This window comes from Bufo gargarizans, chromosome 10, assembly GCF_014858855.1.
Source record: "Bufo gargarizans isolate SCDJY-AF-19 chromosome 10, ASM1485885v1, whole genome shotgun sequence".
Classification (NCBI taxonomy): domain Eukaryota; kingdom Metazoa; phylum Chordata; class Amphibia; order Anura; family Bufonidae; genus Bufo; species Bufo gargarizans.
The window spans coordinates 80745214-80761449 of NC_058089.1; the positions used below are offsets into that span (position 1 = coordinate 80745214).

Sequence of the window (16236 nt, forward strand, 5' to 3'; positions counted from 1 at the left end):
TGCATGATTCGGGGCTCAGACTTCTTTGATGATGTGCAAGGGGTTGAGGTGGAAGCCACCTGTGCCAACTCAGCGATTTCAGCAAGGAATCAGGTGGAAACAGTGTGAAGGAACTGGAGGCACTGTCAGCCATCCAATCTACTACCGCCTCTACTTCTTCTGGCCTCAGTATTCATAGAGCTGTATTCGGGCCTACAAAATGACGTGGAATATCCTATCGCCTTAGTGCACCAGAGGGAGGTTTTTCATTTGGGCGCCTAGCTGGCACAGATCGACAATGTCCTCTCCCTGCAGCAGGAGCTCTACCAACCCCAGCAGCACCTCGACCACGTTCCCGATTTAATGCTCTCCTCATGTTCTTTTACGTTCAACCAAAAAATTGGCTCATAGGTGAACAATTGTATTTCTGTGTTATGGCTGCAAATTAGGTGTTTTGCACCCCACAAAATGGCTATAGGTCATCAACAGAATTAACAGACAGGATAAATATTGTATTTCTGTGTCACGGATGCAAATGAGGTGTATCTTCACCGCAAAAATGGTTTTATGTCACCAACAGAATTAACAGACAGAATAACTATTGTATTTCCGTGTCACGGATGCAAATGAGGGGTATCTCCCCACCAAAAATAGGTTTATTGCATTTGAAAAAATAGATAGACATTGGAGGGGAGGGGATCATATCTCCAATATGTCAAGACAGGAAGCGAGACGTATATATGATTTCAATACCCTGTTACCTGAAGGCCTCAATGCAGATTTTGAAATATTTGGATTTCTGTAAATGGAAGAGAACTTCAGGGTGGATGCCCCCTGCGGATGAGACATCGACGCTGTAGCTGTAATATTGGCACTCCGATCTCTCCTTCGCCGGGGGCCCCACATCCATATAGCATTAACAATATGAACCACATAGGAATCCAGATTATTTTTAGTTAAATTATTATTTTAATGACATTTTATTATTGTAATATTATATTTGAAAAAGAGCCTCAAATGGAAATTTTATAATAATTGGATTAATTTTATGAACGTTCGATAAAAAAACTTTCACGAGATATTCGCTCGCCTTTTTTTTCGCATGAGAGTTTCCGCATGAGAAATTTTCGCAAGGGGAAATTTTCGCATGGGAGAATTTTCGCATGAAATTTTCGCATGAAATGTTTATTGTAATTTTATTATTATGAAGTTATATGTCACAGTTAATAAAGTTTGTTGGAAATATATGTAGTATAAGCTGACTAAGGAGCGATAATAGCAGCTAAGGAATACAATGAAAGACCGGAAAATCACTCTAATCCAAACCAGATTTTATACCGAACTCGGATCAATTAATAGAGGTGTAACCTGTATGGATATATAAGGAAGGAATGGAGGATCTCATAACTAGCTACTGAGGAAGAGGTCTGAGACCTCGAAACGCGTATAGCGGATGGGATCCTTATATTGAAAAGACACCTCTCTACATTGGAAATATAAGCTGATCAGCTACGGATAAAACCAGCTAGACGGCTGTTTGATACCACCCCCGATCCTCTACAGGAATCCTCAACTAACTAATGAACAAGGACATCCTGAAGTCCTGATCACGTGGACTGCTGAAAATACGCAGGACGCCAGCAACACGTGGGGACATATAACTGTGAGTTACGAGGAGGTGGCTAACTATCACAGTGATATTGTGGAAATTTAACATCATAACACAGCAAGGAAGTCGGGTGAGTGCGCTGACCTGTGGTAGGACGCCGCCACAGGCAGAGACAAGCTAACCAGGACATCAAACAGTGAGTAACTACTCAGCATTGATACTGAGTGAGACCGAGGACTATATTCCCTAGTAACGATCTATACGATTGAGACTCTTTGAAGCGCTAATATTAGCGCATATATTCACACATGCGAATTTTATTGGACAGTTTTACAGGATTCTAACTTACTTATCTGGAACCTATAGATAGACTACTGTTTATTGTATTGTAATCATTGTTGAATAAAATGTACTGTGATTAATATTAGATGGACCTGATGTGTAGCGCCAGTTATTGAGTGCCCACTATATACTATATATAATTTCTTACTTGCCAATGTGGTTTGGGTGAACCACACCTTAGTGAGAGCACCTGACCTGGTTATCTAAAGGGTGAGCCACTATTAACCCTGTATCATCCAAAAATAGGTTTATGTTACCAACAGAATTAACAGAAAAATTAACTATTGTATTTCCTGGTCACGTATGCAAATGAGGGGTATTTGCTCCTCTCCCACCCTCCAATTAACAGACCGATTAACTCTCCTATTACAGTAAGATGCAGAAAATGGGACATGCTAGCTGGATCAGTCCTTCTAATTATAGTCCATTTTTTACTTTTTTATCAATGAGTATTTGGGTGGGGTAAGAGATAAGCAGATCGATTCTAAACTGATCAGATTTGTCAAAATTTTCGCTAAAATTCTTCTTCCAAATTAATCTGATGTTTTGGTGATTCGATTCAGATGAATTGTGCAAAACAGTGCCATTTTACTTTTAAAATTCAGTACACTAGCAAGGGAAACAGGGCAGGGAGGATGAAGACTGGTCGGGGCCCTGGCGGAGGGTGGGGGGAGAAGAGAGAGCAAAAAAAATTAAAGAGAAAAAAATGATCAAAAATATCCTAGGAGACCTCAGAGTGTCATACATAAAATTCCAGCCCAGTTGGAACAGTTTTGATTCGGGTAGAATCGATTTGGACTCTAATCAAGTTTTTAATCAAAACTCTAATCAAAAGAATTGGACCCCAAACTAATTTCAAGATATTCGTTCATCTTTAGTGAGGAGCACAGGCAGATTTTCTGAAACTGTAATCTGGTAACTTCCTGTAAGCACACATGAGATGACCATTTCTCATGTACAGGTTCACATACTGAGTGTATGATTTCAAATGAAAACTATTTCTGCAGTCAGTCTTTAAAAAGGAAAGCTTTCTCCTCACATTCCTTTTATCCCAAGTGGATCTTTAACTATAAAAACTCTGCTATGTAATTCTTTTAGTGATTCCCACAAAAGAATCTTTTTGTTCCTTTAGCTTTGTTCAGAAAATAGTTGAAAAGTTCAGATGCTGCTTTATGTTTGAAGAAGCCTCACCCTCAGTTAAAAGGCTGTGTTCCGAAATCAGGCGAACATGCTTGTACCATCTAACTGTCTACAGTTTCAAACTTAGTTTCATGAAAGGTCATCTAGTGAGTGCACATACTTCAGATTATTTCATTGTATGAAACTCTAGAACTTTTTTTTTAGGAAAATGTTATAGGAGGACAACTACTTAAAGTGCATATTCACCTTTGAACACCATTTAACAGTTTGCATGCAGGCTGAATATCTGCATAAGCCAATGAGGAAGGCTACTGGCTGAAGTAGCAGACAAGAGGTGGTCCAGTGTAATGACCCAGGATAGGTCATCAATATCAGATCGATGGGGTTCCGATTCTCAGCACCCCTGCCAATCAGCTGTTTGAAGAGGATCAATAGTTGTAATTACGCTGCAGGACTTCTGGGTAAACTTTGAAGAGGATGCAGTGGGCCCCAGCGCCTTGAGACAGCAGATTAGCAGGGGTGCCGGGAGTCGCCAATCTTATACTGATGACATATCCTAAAGATAGGCAGATAACTTTCATGACATTAATCTCATGGGAACATGAGCCAGGAAAAATCAAATTTGGTCATTTTATTTTCTCCTTAGACGTCCCCCATAAAAATCAGGGCAACAATGTCCTATATGGAAAGTCGCAAAGATGTCAGTTCAAACCACAGTGCCATTAGCAATATAAGCCTCAGTGAGGCAGCCATTTTACTGGATAACAGTTACAGTCAAGGTGCCCCTAGAACAGTGATGGCTAACCTTGGCACTCCAGCTGTGGTAAAACCACAACTCCCAAGATGCCCCCCTTGCTTGGCTGCTCCCAGAACTCTATAGAAATAAATGGAGCATAATGGGAGTCGTAGTTTCACCACAGCTGGGGTGCCAAGGTTAGCCATCACTGCCCTAGAATAAAGTTAGCCAGTTTCTCCATTGCCATACTGCTCCCTGTCAGCCAAATAAAAATCCTTTCTAAGGCCAGCTATAGATAAAACAGAATTATTGGCCAGAATACAACCAATTGGTCATCTGTGGGATAATTCCAATGAATGACCCATCCAGCTGATCATGCAACACGCGTTTTAGCTTTTTGTAACCAGGGCCCATAACATTTTAAACAGACAGCCTGCCATTGGCCATCTCAAACAATTTTTATATGATGGTTGGACAAAATAGAAAAGTTGTCTATTATGGACAATTTTATTTCATGTGTATAGGCAATACGGTGATGATCCTAAGATGGTTTTGTGCTCAGACCATAGATGTTTCTAGAACTGTCTTTGTTTGCTCACATTTAAGGTGTGTCTCTAACAGAGTAAAAGGGGCAGGGTCTTTGAAGTGTGCATACTCCATTAATTGTCATTTAACATCAACATGTCAAGCCTAAAAGCACATCCTCTCTTCCTAAGCAAATATCAACAGCTCAACACCTCTAACAACAATGTGATCTTCTGCATCATCACATGCATGCCAGACAGGGGCATACACAAGCTTTTCACAAGGCAGGCATGGGGAGAGGGTGTTTGAAAAACGTCATTATGAAACCTTGGGCCACACTCAGGGTGTTGTGCACAGAGTCCAATATTAGCACTGTTTAGTGACCATATGGTGGTGGGTGCCAGGTCTATGCAGGAGATTTGCAGAATGCATAAATAATTACATACAGAAATATCCAGTGACTCTTTTTCATCTCGAATCTGACACAGTCATGACAACTCCTGACCATGACTCTTCTCTGCAGAGTGTATACCCTACAAAGTAATAATGTCACGCAAAAAAAAAATGCTAATTCAGTGGCATTAATGCCATGATAATGCCCCCTAAGTGCCCACAACACAGTAAGGCCACTTTCACACTCGCGTTTTGTGCGGATCCATCATGGACGAATCAGTTCAGATAATACAACCGTCTGCGTCCGTTTAGAACGGATCAGTTTGTATTATCTTTAACATAAAACATGAAAGTCAATGGAGGACGACTCAGTTTTCTATTGTGCCAGATTGTGTCTGTGAAAATGGATCCGTCCCCATTGACCTACATTGTGTGCCAGAACGGATCCGTTTGGCTCAGTTTCATCAGATGGAAGCAGCGTTTTGGTGTCCGTCTCCAAAGCGGAATGGAGACTGAACTGATGCAAACTGATGCATTCTGAGCGGGTCCTTTTCCATTCAGAATGTATTAGAATGCAAACTGATCCGTTTTGGACCGCTTATGAGAGCCCTGAACGGATCTCACAAACGAAAAGCCAAAACGCGAGTGTGAAAGTAGACTAATAGTGTCCTCTTAGAGCCTCAAGTTCGTAACAGTGACCCCTTTATGTCTGCACACAGTAATAATATCCCCTTAGTACCCTTCTCAGAGTATTAATGCCCCTGTAACAGGCAGTGGTTTTGGACCCACTGTACCAACTAACTGGTTTGTCTTTGGACTAATCCTAAGGGTGTTATCCTGGGAGTCCCCTGGTTTTAACCCGTTAACCCCTAAAGGGGAATCTGGTCTTTGCTGCAAGAGAGCCACCAGGCTGCTACCTCTAGACATAGTCAAGGTGTAGTTGGCAGCGGACACCGGGTTCAAAGCCACAAGGGGTCAGGCAATATTCGGAGTCAAGGGACAAGTTGAGGTCAAGGCAGGTGGAGTTCAAACATATCCGAGAAACAGGTCCAAGGTCAGAGCAGGGGATCTTCTTCTGTCATCATTCGTCCATGTTTCTATAATAACCATCCGGTCTAAGATCTGTTTAGTAGACAGTGGCTGCAAGCTGCAATGTTCTATAGCAGTTGTAAATTCATATGTATTGAGCTTCTCCTAGTGGTGACTGCAGGCAGCCAGAGCTTTGTCATTTGCTTTGCGAATGTCACGACCATGGTCATGGTCGTGACTCCTTGGGAGCCGCATGCATTTGCCCACGGTCTGGTATTGTTGTCAACCACAGGTGAAGGCTAGTATCTTGCCTCACGTGTGGTTGCCGCTGGCAACTTGTGGTTGTTGGGCAGTGGAGCAGCCTGAGCTGGTTGCTGGGCGGCACGCTGTCCATGCATGCGGTTGTCTTTGGCAACGTGTGTTTATGTGTGCACTTTCCTTGTCTGGTGTGCACGGGGTTTATTGTGTGTATTCCCTTTTAGTTGCTGTCTTCCCTTCCCTGGTGTGAGAAGGGTTAATTCCCTTCCTAGTCTGTGAGCACTGGGTGTGTCTGCGTGGGTGTGGCTACATGGGCTATTTAACCTCAGTTGAGACCTGAGTTCTAAAGGGGTACTCCAGCCTTGTAGTAAGCTGGAGGCACTCTCCTGGTCCCATATACCATCTGCCAGTGAGGGCCACCCTTGTGGTCATAAATTGTGATACAAAATGTTTATGTGATGTTAAGTTTATGTCTATGTGGAGTCTGTTTATGGTTACATCGCATTGCAGCTCGGCCAGTTTAGACTCCTGTTTCTCCGATTCCAGGAGGAACAGGTGGTCTACCCAGCTCCTAGTTCAGGGATCGGCGGAGGGTGAGTAGGGATCCGAGGTTCCTGAGCATGGGCCCTCCTACCTTCAAGGTTGGCTCATGCAGCTAGGAGTTAGGGTCGGATTAGGGATGCGTTAGGAGGTGACCTGCTCCCTTATTCTGTTGTCCTGGCCGAGCAGCGACTAACATCTCATGGCATCACACGGCTGAGGGTTTTCCCCATCCTCAGCCGTGACAGCGAAGGGAAGCATTGCATTTGGAGCACATGGAGCGAGATTTATCAATATTTCTGCAAGTTTTCTGGTATAAATACATTACAAAATTGTAGCATATGGCTTAAAAGACATATTAAGCACCACATCCATTTTATTGCCTGAACCCTCTATTGCTAAAGCCCCTGAGCCATTATTTTGCCTGAAAGCCATATTTATGAAGCCCCTGAGCTAGATTTTTTCTAACATTCAACTGTGTCACACAGCGACAACAATTTTTTCATTATTAGAGAGGTGACAGAATACAACAGCAGGTCCAAGTACGCCATATTAAAGGCTCATGCACATGATCATGCTCAATCTGGGAAACATGGCCCGTGTGTAAGTCACATCTTCCAGACCGACATACTATACTCAGATCATCATGTGAGTATACTGTAGTAAAATAGACTCACCATCTAATAGGAACTCACTGCATTATAAATTACTTCAGACCCTTTCACTTGTTTCACATTTTTTTATGTTATGAGTCCTTGTGCTACAATAAAAAAGTCAAGTTTCTCTCCATCAGTTTGCACTCAATACACCATAATGACAAAGTGAAAACAAAATGTAAAAAATCTTTGCTAATTTATTGAAAAGGTAAAGCTAAAATATTGCAGTGACATAAGTATTCAAACCCTTTACTCAGGACTTAGATGAATCACCTTTGGCAGTGATTACAGCATCCCGTTTCCTTGGGTATGATGCCCACGATTTGCACACCTGGATTTGGGGATTTTATGCTATTCTTGTCTGCAGATCATCTCAAGCTCTGTCGGTTGGATGGGGACCATCAGTGGACAACCATTTTCATGTCTCTCCAGAGATGTTCGATTGGGCTCAAGTCAGAGCACTGGCCACTAAAGGACCTTCACAGAGTTGTTCCTAAGCCACTCCTGGGTTGTCTTGGCTGTGTGCTTATGGTCATTGTCTTGTTTTCATTAAAAATATCTCTGTACTTTGGTCCTTTCAGCTTTCCCTCAACTCTGACCAGTCTCCGTGTCCCAGCCACTGAAAAACACCCCCACAACATTTATTTTATTTTATTTAGTCTATTCATTTATACATCCCATGGAACTCTACAAACATTATCATCACTTGCTGTTCCCAATGGAGCTCACAATCTAAGTTCCCCATCAGTATGTCTTTTTGGAGTATGGGAGGAAACTGAAGTATCTGGAGCAAACGAAAGCAAACACGGGGAGAACATACAAACTCCATGCAGATGTTGTTATAGGTTAGATTCAAACATAGGACAGCAGCGCTGCAAGGCACCATGATGCTGCCACCATTATGTTTCGCTATAGGGATGGTATTAGGCAGGTGATGAGTAGTGCATGGTTTCCTCCAGACATGACCAGAGAATCTTGTTTCTCACAGGTTGAGAGTTCTTTAGGTGCTTTATTGTAAATTCCAGGAGGGTATTCATGTGTTTTTACTGAGGGGAGGCTTCTTTCTGGCCATAAAGTCCAAATTGGTGTAATGCTGCAGTGATGGTTGACCTTCTGGAAGTTTTTCCCTTCTGCAAACAGGATCTTTGGAGCTTAGCCAGAGTGATCATTGAGTTCTTGGTCACCTCTGTTACTAAAGCCCTTCACCCCCAAAATCTCGGTTTGGTAGTGTACCGGTTTTTCCAAACTTTTTCCATTTAATACTTATGAAGGCCACTGTGCTCTTAGAAGCTTTCAGTGCAGCAGAAAGTTTGTTTTACCCTTCTAAAGATCTGTGCCTCCACGCAATTCTGTCTCTGAGCTCTACAGGCAGTTCTTTCCTCCTCATGGCTTGATTTTTGCTTTGATATGCATTGTCAGCCTGTGAGACCTTATATAGACATGAGTGTGTCTTCCCAAATCATGTCCAATAAACTGAATTTACCACAGGTAGACTCCAATCAAGGTGTAGAAACGTCTCAAAGATGATCAAGAGAAATGTGAGCCCCCCAGAGTCAAATTTCAAGTGTCATATAGTCTGAATAGTCATGTCCATGCAAAATGTAAGTTTTTCCATTTTAATAAATTTGCTAAAATTTCTAAAATTCTGTTTTCACTTTCTGATTGAGTGCAGACTGATGGAGGAAAACTTTATTTTTATTTTTTTAGCCAGAGGCCGCAACATAGCAAAATGTAAAAAAAAAAGTGAAAAGGCATTGTATTAGACTTAATTGATGCTATAGGGGTAAAACTGTCTCTGATATGAAATAAATATCATATGTCTTGGCTCTAATTTAAATCCATAATTTAGGCATAATATTAGCTCTCCTTTTATTCTCTTCATTGTAGGTCTAATCTTCAGCATCAAAGGGACATTTTTATTTTGTCCCTGCCGTGTGTTAGCCACAGTTTACACAACTGAATGCAGTTTAACAGCTCCCTCTCTTTTGCTGCTCTCCCTCTTTGGGTTGATCGCCTGCGAGCATTGTTTTTAGATGCAGACATACACAACTTATTAGATCCCAACATCAAAGCTGATGTCCCACAGTCTTGCTGTCAAAGGCCCCATTGTGTTTCTGTGCGGAAAAAGCTGCTGGAAAAGAAAAATATTCTGTTCAAAGACTCATCCAGAGGGGGCAGGAAGAGGAGTGGATGAGGTAGGGTGCATCTGTTCTGGGGAAGGGAGTCTGAACCCCTCAATTCGCTGCTCTATATGACAAAGGATTTTGTCATTTAAAAGACATATACATTTTTATTTAGTGCAGGGAACTATTCATTTGCATTGCAGCTGGGACAGGATGGATAATTCAGTGAGAGTCAAGGAGTATAGAAAAACATTTTTTTTTACTGTACTTTAATTTTATTATATCTCTGGATATTGGGGTATAAAGATGTATAGAAAGTATTTAATGCAGAGTAAAGACATCAAACAAACCTGATGGAGCATGTAGCAGGCACATTTATATCACTGATCATACTGTAAGGCTACATTCACACCACAGTGAAAAGAATGTGGCCATGAAAAACAGACAGATTTAAATCCCATCCCATGCAGTATACATAATGTCCTCCGTAGTGACCCCAAGCAGTAATAATGTCCCCCGCAGTGGCCCCAGCAGTAATAATGTCCCTCATAGTGGTCTGCAGCAGTAATAATGTCCCCGTAGTGACCCCCAGAGTTAAAAATGTCCCCATAGTGGCCCCCAGCAGCAATAATGTCCCCTATAGTAGCCCCAGCAGTAATAATGGCCACCATAGTGGCCGAAGCAGTAATAATGTCCCCCATAGTGGTCTGCAGCAGTAATAATGTCCCCATAGTGACCCCCAGCAGTAATAATGTTCCCCATAGTGGTCTGCAGCAGTAATAATGTCCTCTATAGTGGCCCTAGCAGTAATAATGTCCCCATAGTGGCCCCCAGCAGTAATAATGTCCCCCATAGTGGCCCCCAGCAGTAATAATGTCCCCCATAGTGGCCCCCAACAGTAATAATGTCCCCCATAGTGGCCCCTAGCAGTAATAATGTCCCCCATAGTGGCCCCCAGCAGTAATAATGTCCCCCATAGTGGCCCCCAACAGTAATAATGTCCCCCATAGTGGTCTGCAGCAGTAATAATGACCCCACAGCGGCTGTCAGCGGTACGAATGTCTTCATAGGGGCTCTCGGAGTATAGATGAAGAATTTGGCACGAGGAGGGTGCTGTTTCAATTTCTGCTTAAAATTTTTAATTTGCTTCCATTTTTCTCTAGTGTACCCATTGTTACCAGACGTTAGATGGGTGCACTGCTGTCTAAGTGCCATTAAAATGGTCCCATTAATCTCAATGAAGTCCGTCTGGCTGTGAAAATTTTAAATATTCTATTTTTTGACAGCCTCTATTCACGGTCTATAAAAAAACAAGTTTAGTGCTTTCATTAGGAGAAACAAAATAAGAGTATTGCAGGTTTGATACCTAAAAAAAACAGCCATGCAAATAGCCCCATACACTTCAATGGTTCTGATAATGGTCGGGTGAATTTAGCCTAAGCTGTAGGTGATTGTTCTTAAGGAGTGATCTCTAACCTGTGGCACCACAACTTCCAGCAAGTCCTGACAGCCAAAGGCTGGAGATCACTGTCCTATAGGTTCTCAAGATCAAGTTGCTAATAGCGATAAGCAAAACTAGAAATTGCGCTTTCAGATGACTTGTCAAGGAATTAACTCACCTGCAATTTCTGCAACAAATCTGCCATGCATGAATATACTGTAACCTAATGGAGCCTCATTTATTTAAGCGCCATGTTAAAGGGGTTGTTTTAGCTTTTGTGCTTTCACAGCCCCCTTATTTAGGGGTTGTCTCATGAATGGACCTCTGGAAGTTGCTATTACCCGATCCATGGAATGAGCATCCATACAGTATATGGACGGTCCAAGTCCCCAAAAAGATGAATGCTGCTACTTCCTAGTGGTCCTAACCAGCAGAAGACACCATCACCCAATGATGTCCTCATGATGTCATAGGGACTGCGATTATTCTGATGGAACAACTTGATGCTTTACTTCTCTGGCACTATCCAGTACATCATCAAACATTTCTTACGTTTTCCTAAAGGCAATTCATTAACACCTTATTTACAAACATCACTTGGTTAATGACTTCGCACTCCTCAGTTCTCCTCTCAGTTCTGACACTCTCTTTCCTCTCACTTGTTTTTGTCCACCCTTCCCCTCTCCCACCTCCTCCTCCTCTTCTGCTCTCCCCTTTCATCCCCCTCTCCCAGCCCCTAACTCCTCCTTACTCTGTGTAGACTGTGTGTGTGCCTGGCAGAATGAGCTGCAGCTAACAGGATAGCATGAGGTGTCACTGCTTCTAGGGGTCTCAGCTGCTTCTGGATTGCAGGTCCCTACAATAAGCTGCAGTTGTGGATTCCTATTTTTTGAGAAAATCACATGGATTTTACTGGATTGTAATGTGCATCTGATGTCCAGGATCTGGGGGTCTCCTGCTGAGAGATGGGGAAACTTTATTCCAAACATGGTGAGTGATGGGCTTTATCTGCTCTATGTGTTGATACATATCATAAAGAGGTTCTTTGCTTGCAGTCAGTCATCTAATCATCTCTTTTTGTCTCTTTTTCTGTACTTCATGTTCTTTCTCCTGACTGGCAGCTGCAGTTTGCAAACCCAGAGAGAGCCCTGAAGGTAGGAAATGAAATCCCCTGACAGATTTGCTGGCTTTACTGCCTGTCCTGGTCTGTTTGGTTATTTGTTTAGTACAGCTTTTCAGTTTTGTCAACTTTGTATCATATTGTGGGATCATGTGTCCAGTATGAATCTCATCATAGTGTAAAAAGTGTCCCTTATGATGGTTGACTGTCCGTGTAATTCACAAAAGTTTGCATATGAAGTCCAGATGACATCACGCCTTTTCAGTAGTGGTACATTGTCATTTTCGTGTGCCTGATGTATTGCTTTGATCCATGGGTTGCTTTACTAGAGACTGTTTCATAGCATCCCCTACTAACACCAAAAAGTATTTGTTCCAGAATACCCAGGTAATAAATATTGTCCATTTTAAGGGGACTTTGCATGTTATGGAGTCAAGCAGTTTCAGTCTTGTGCCCCAGTGGGTAATGTAATCTATAGGGGAAGTTCCTGTTCTTTATCAGTCATGGTGATCCAGGATAAAAGTATGCAGGCAGCAGTCTGAAGTATGAACTTGATAGGAAAGTTTTTGTAGTTTGCAATATAGACCTAGAGCGCTTCATGCTATATACTGGAGAGTAACTTGTACTATTTACTCTAAAGCATGAGGAGCAATGCCTTTGAGGTAAATTATACTTCCATGTTGAGTTATTTTAAGTATTTTTGAACCTTTTTGAAGGTATTTAAAATTGATATACTCATGTCTGTTGACTTGCACTCTGGTCACATATTGTCCATCATGTTATAACCATCATTTCTGATATCAGACACTATTTATAGGCCACTATTTGAGGATTGCACCAAAGTATTGCTGTCAATAGAAAAATAGGTACAAAATTCTAGAACCACCATTGGGAGTCAACTGTGCGGAGCTCCTATGAACCTTTCCAGTCATGATCGTGTCATTAATATGGAGTGACACTCTTCCTTGGTTACATGTTTAAGTTAAGCCTAACTTTATAAATTCCACCTGGCTGTGGTTTTTCTTTGTAGAGAAATAATTCCAACTAAAGAACTCAGATCACATTACATCCTTGAAACATTTATCACTTTCATGTAAGGTTTTATATATCCTAATGCATTAAACCTTGCGTACATTAGTTAGTAAGTGTCCTTTACATATTTCCAAGATGACCCATTACATTTCCCAAGTTCTGAAAGTTGATATATACACTTTTAATGATGATGTACTCAGATTACATATGCAGATTGCGTGAACGTTCTTATCTGTTAAATGGAATTTGGTATTTAATCCAATAATAATAGGGAAGGTGAGATGTTTGATATGGTCTTATTGATTTATTACCAAATTTTCAGGCACTAGTGATCTAGGATTTGAGGCTTCTGATGATGGACTGTTGTCTGCCTAATTGTGTTTGATCAGAGACCAGTCCTTGTCTAATCCCTTCATGTGTCACTGACCCCGTAAACTGGGCTTTACCAATACTTAAGGTCGATCTTTGAAATGCTAGCTTCCTGTGATCTAGTCTAATTCCTTGGAATGTCTTAGATCACTGATATGGTCAAAGTGTTTTTGTCAATTCAAAGACGCTTCAAACTTAATTTTTCATAGCTTTGTTTACAATAGGTCTCACTTGAGGTCATACTTGATGCCAGAGCAATAAAGTGTCCTCCAAGTCATTATAACTGACAACCCATCATTCTGTAATATGGCCTTTGAGGATCTGTGTTTTTTTTATTATTAATCTATTTGGTTTATCAAGTGGGTACCAGTATTGGTAGTATACCAGTAATTGAATGCAGATTTCGGTTTAGGATTACAGAGTCTATGTTGGGTGTTACAAAATTGTATTTGATAGTTGGATTATTAAGCTAAGTGTTCACTTCTGTTTGAAAACTCAGTCATGCCTTTTTTCTGTAGGTGACAGCTTTGCAGTAAATGCTTGTTTGGCCCGGAAAGGCATAGAAGAATGGATTGCTAAACAGAAGTCGTCAAATATTCCCAATCACAAAATTGGGTTTAAGAGGGTAAGTCATTGCCTTCAATGTGTGCCATATGATTTTGAGGAATCACTTGCTTATATGGTTGTTGGTTAATTTCCATAAATCTATTATTCTATCGATATTGGATGTAAGTCTTCAATTTTATTTGTAAGGAATTTAGCAATAGGCCATATTGGCTGCATGGTGTTTGACTTTGGAAGAGTATTTTTTCACAAGCATAACCCATTATTAGGTTCCGGCTCAAAAACGTTGATTGATCACTGATTATGTTGGTAGCTTGATAGCATTGATACAAAACATCTAGCTCAGTTTTGGTATCTATACTTTTCAACATTGGTTATAACTTTGGTTTTGTAAATGATAAGACAGTTTGTGATCAACTTCCAGTTCAGGGGAATAATCCAAAATAGGGTTATCCTTCTGCAGAGCCACAAACCAACATGCTGTTTCTATGAGCAACCTCCAGTGATTTTGTCTACCACTCTCTGTTTTATAGATAGACCTATTCGGTTCTAGAATGGACAGCATTTGGTCTGAACGCTGACCTAATAAAGTCAATAAGCCAGTTGGTATGTGCAGTTCTCCGCACAGACCATCAGTCCATGCAGAGAAAACAGCAACATACACCATTTTGGTGTGATTTTCCCAAGACTTGCCCATACAAGAGAATAGGTGTGCAAGAAAAAAAAAAAAAACTTTCCATTTTTTTTTTCCAGGCAGTGCTTGGATGAGTTGGAGCTCACTCATCTGAATGTGCCCTTAGACTTGCAATATGAAAAGTAATGAAGTAACTTTTTCACAATGTAATCCAAATAATGCCACCAGATGTACATTTATTACTCTTGCCAGTAATTGATTGTTCTTTTCATGAAACGTTTCGTGTTTTTCATATATAGCGTGAGGAACCTAGTTGGAAGTGTTAGTCTTACTGTCAAGAACAGCTGCCGCACAAGATGTGGGTTTTGGCATTACTTTTAAATTTCTGGCATTGTTCCATTTAACATTAACCCGTTTGCAATCGTACCAGTCTTTAGTACTTTGGAGATCGATGCGGCACATAAGTATAGAAGCAAAGGGATGAAACAGATGCATATCAGAGAGAAGAAATCCTGTTTTACTACTTTGTATCTCTTCTGAGCACAACTATGTGTCACTCTTCTGCGGGAAACTTCATTTCAACACATAAGCTCCTTCCATTCAACTGTTTGATTAATGGCAGCTTTCTAAGCACTTCAGAACCTAGATAAAGCAAATACGTTTATCTGAGGGCTGGAAAATGCATCAGTCCTACAACAAAAGATTTCACAGGAAGATCATAGAGGTGGAGAGCTTTTTGAAATACTTGTTTGCTTTCCCTTCTTAAAAAAAATAAAAAGGTGTCAGAAGTTGTATGCAGAGATGAGCCTGATTGTTTCACATGGCTTGAGATGAGCACGGAATGCAGCCATTTTGCAAGGTCATAGCCATCCGCACACATGTTTTCTTTCTTTTCTTTTCAATGTCTGGCAAAGAAGTCCACACACTATTCCCAGATAACTACCAGGTGCTTAAGAAATGAGCCAGCTGCTCAGATCCTAACCCAAAGAATTAAGCAATGACTGCATATTTGGAATATAATTTTTCTAGTAATGCTTTTTAGGGCTTAGAAGTGATTTTAAAGGTTAGGTTTAACGTTGTTAAACCCGAATTTATGTATATAACTGATAAATATCAGTTCTTTAGCATACTACACCAAGCTCATAATAAGCTTACGGGGATGTATGGGAGGCTGCCGATCTAGCAAGCAGGCATAGACAAGCCAGTACCTGTTGACCAGTGATGGACCAAGCTTTTTTGACCCCTAGATCTATAAAGAACTGCTGATATATTCAAGCACCAATGGGTTATTTCAGTATTAACCCATACAAAAAAAGACCCTTGATGCAAGTGGTTAGGTCCTAAATGGGTATCATGAAACCTTTGGGGTTTATTTTTGCATCAGAGGCTGGGTCCACCAAAGGCTTCTCTGGTTCTTTTTTGCCCATACCGAACCTACTGACTTGGAAGCCACAGTAATTTCAAGTTTTTTATGAGTTCCCCTATGTGTTTCCAGTTCATTTGGGTGTGTGCAGGCTTTTTGACGTGTTCTAGATATGCATAAATTTTCAAAGACTGTAGGACACTGTTTTTTTTTTTGTGTACCCATCCTATTTTACATAGCACTTTATCAGTTTCCTTCAACTTTTAAAGGGAACCTGTCACCGGGATTTTGTGTATAGAGCTGAGGACATGGGTTGCTAGATGGCCTCTAACACATCCGCAATATCCAGTCCCCATAGCTCTGTGTGCTTTTATTGTGTATAA

At 41.1% G+C, this 16236-nt stretch overlaps 1 protein-coding gene across 1 annotated transcript in view; it reads left to right on the forward strand.

The window, feature by feature from the left end:
* Positions 1-11544: 11544 nt before the first annotated feature.
* LOC122920876 (protein naked cuticle homolog 1-like) overlaps positions 11545-16236 on the forward strand; it is an 85618-nt gene continuing 80926 nt past the window's right edge. Inside the window, exons 1-3 of the mRNA XM_044270660.1 lie at positions 11545-11761; positions 11893-11925; positions 13811-13917. Of these exons, the coding sequence (XP_044126595.1) occupies positions 11737-11761; positions 11893-11925; positions 13811-13917 (165 nt within the window). The 5' untranslated portion in view covers positions 11545-11736. The remainder of the gene's footprint in view (positions 11762-11892; positions 11926-13810; positions 13918-16236) is intronic.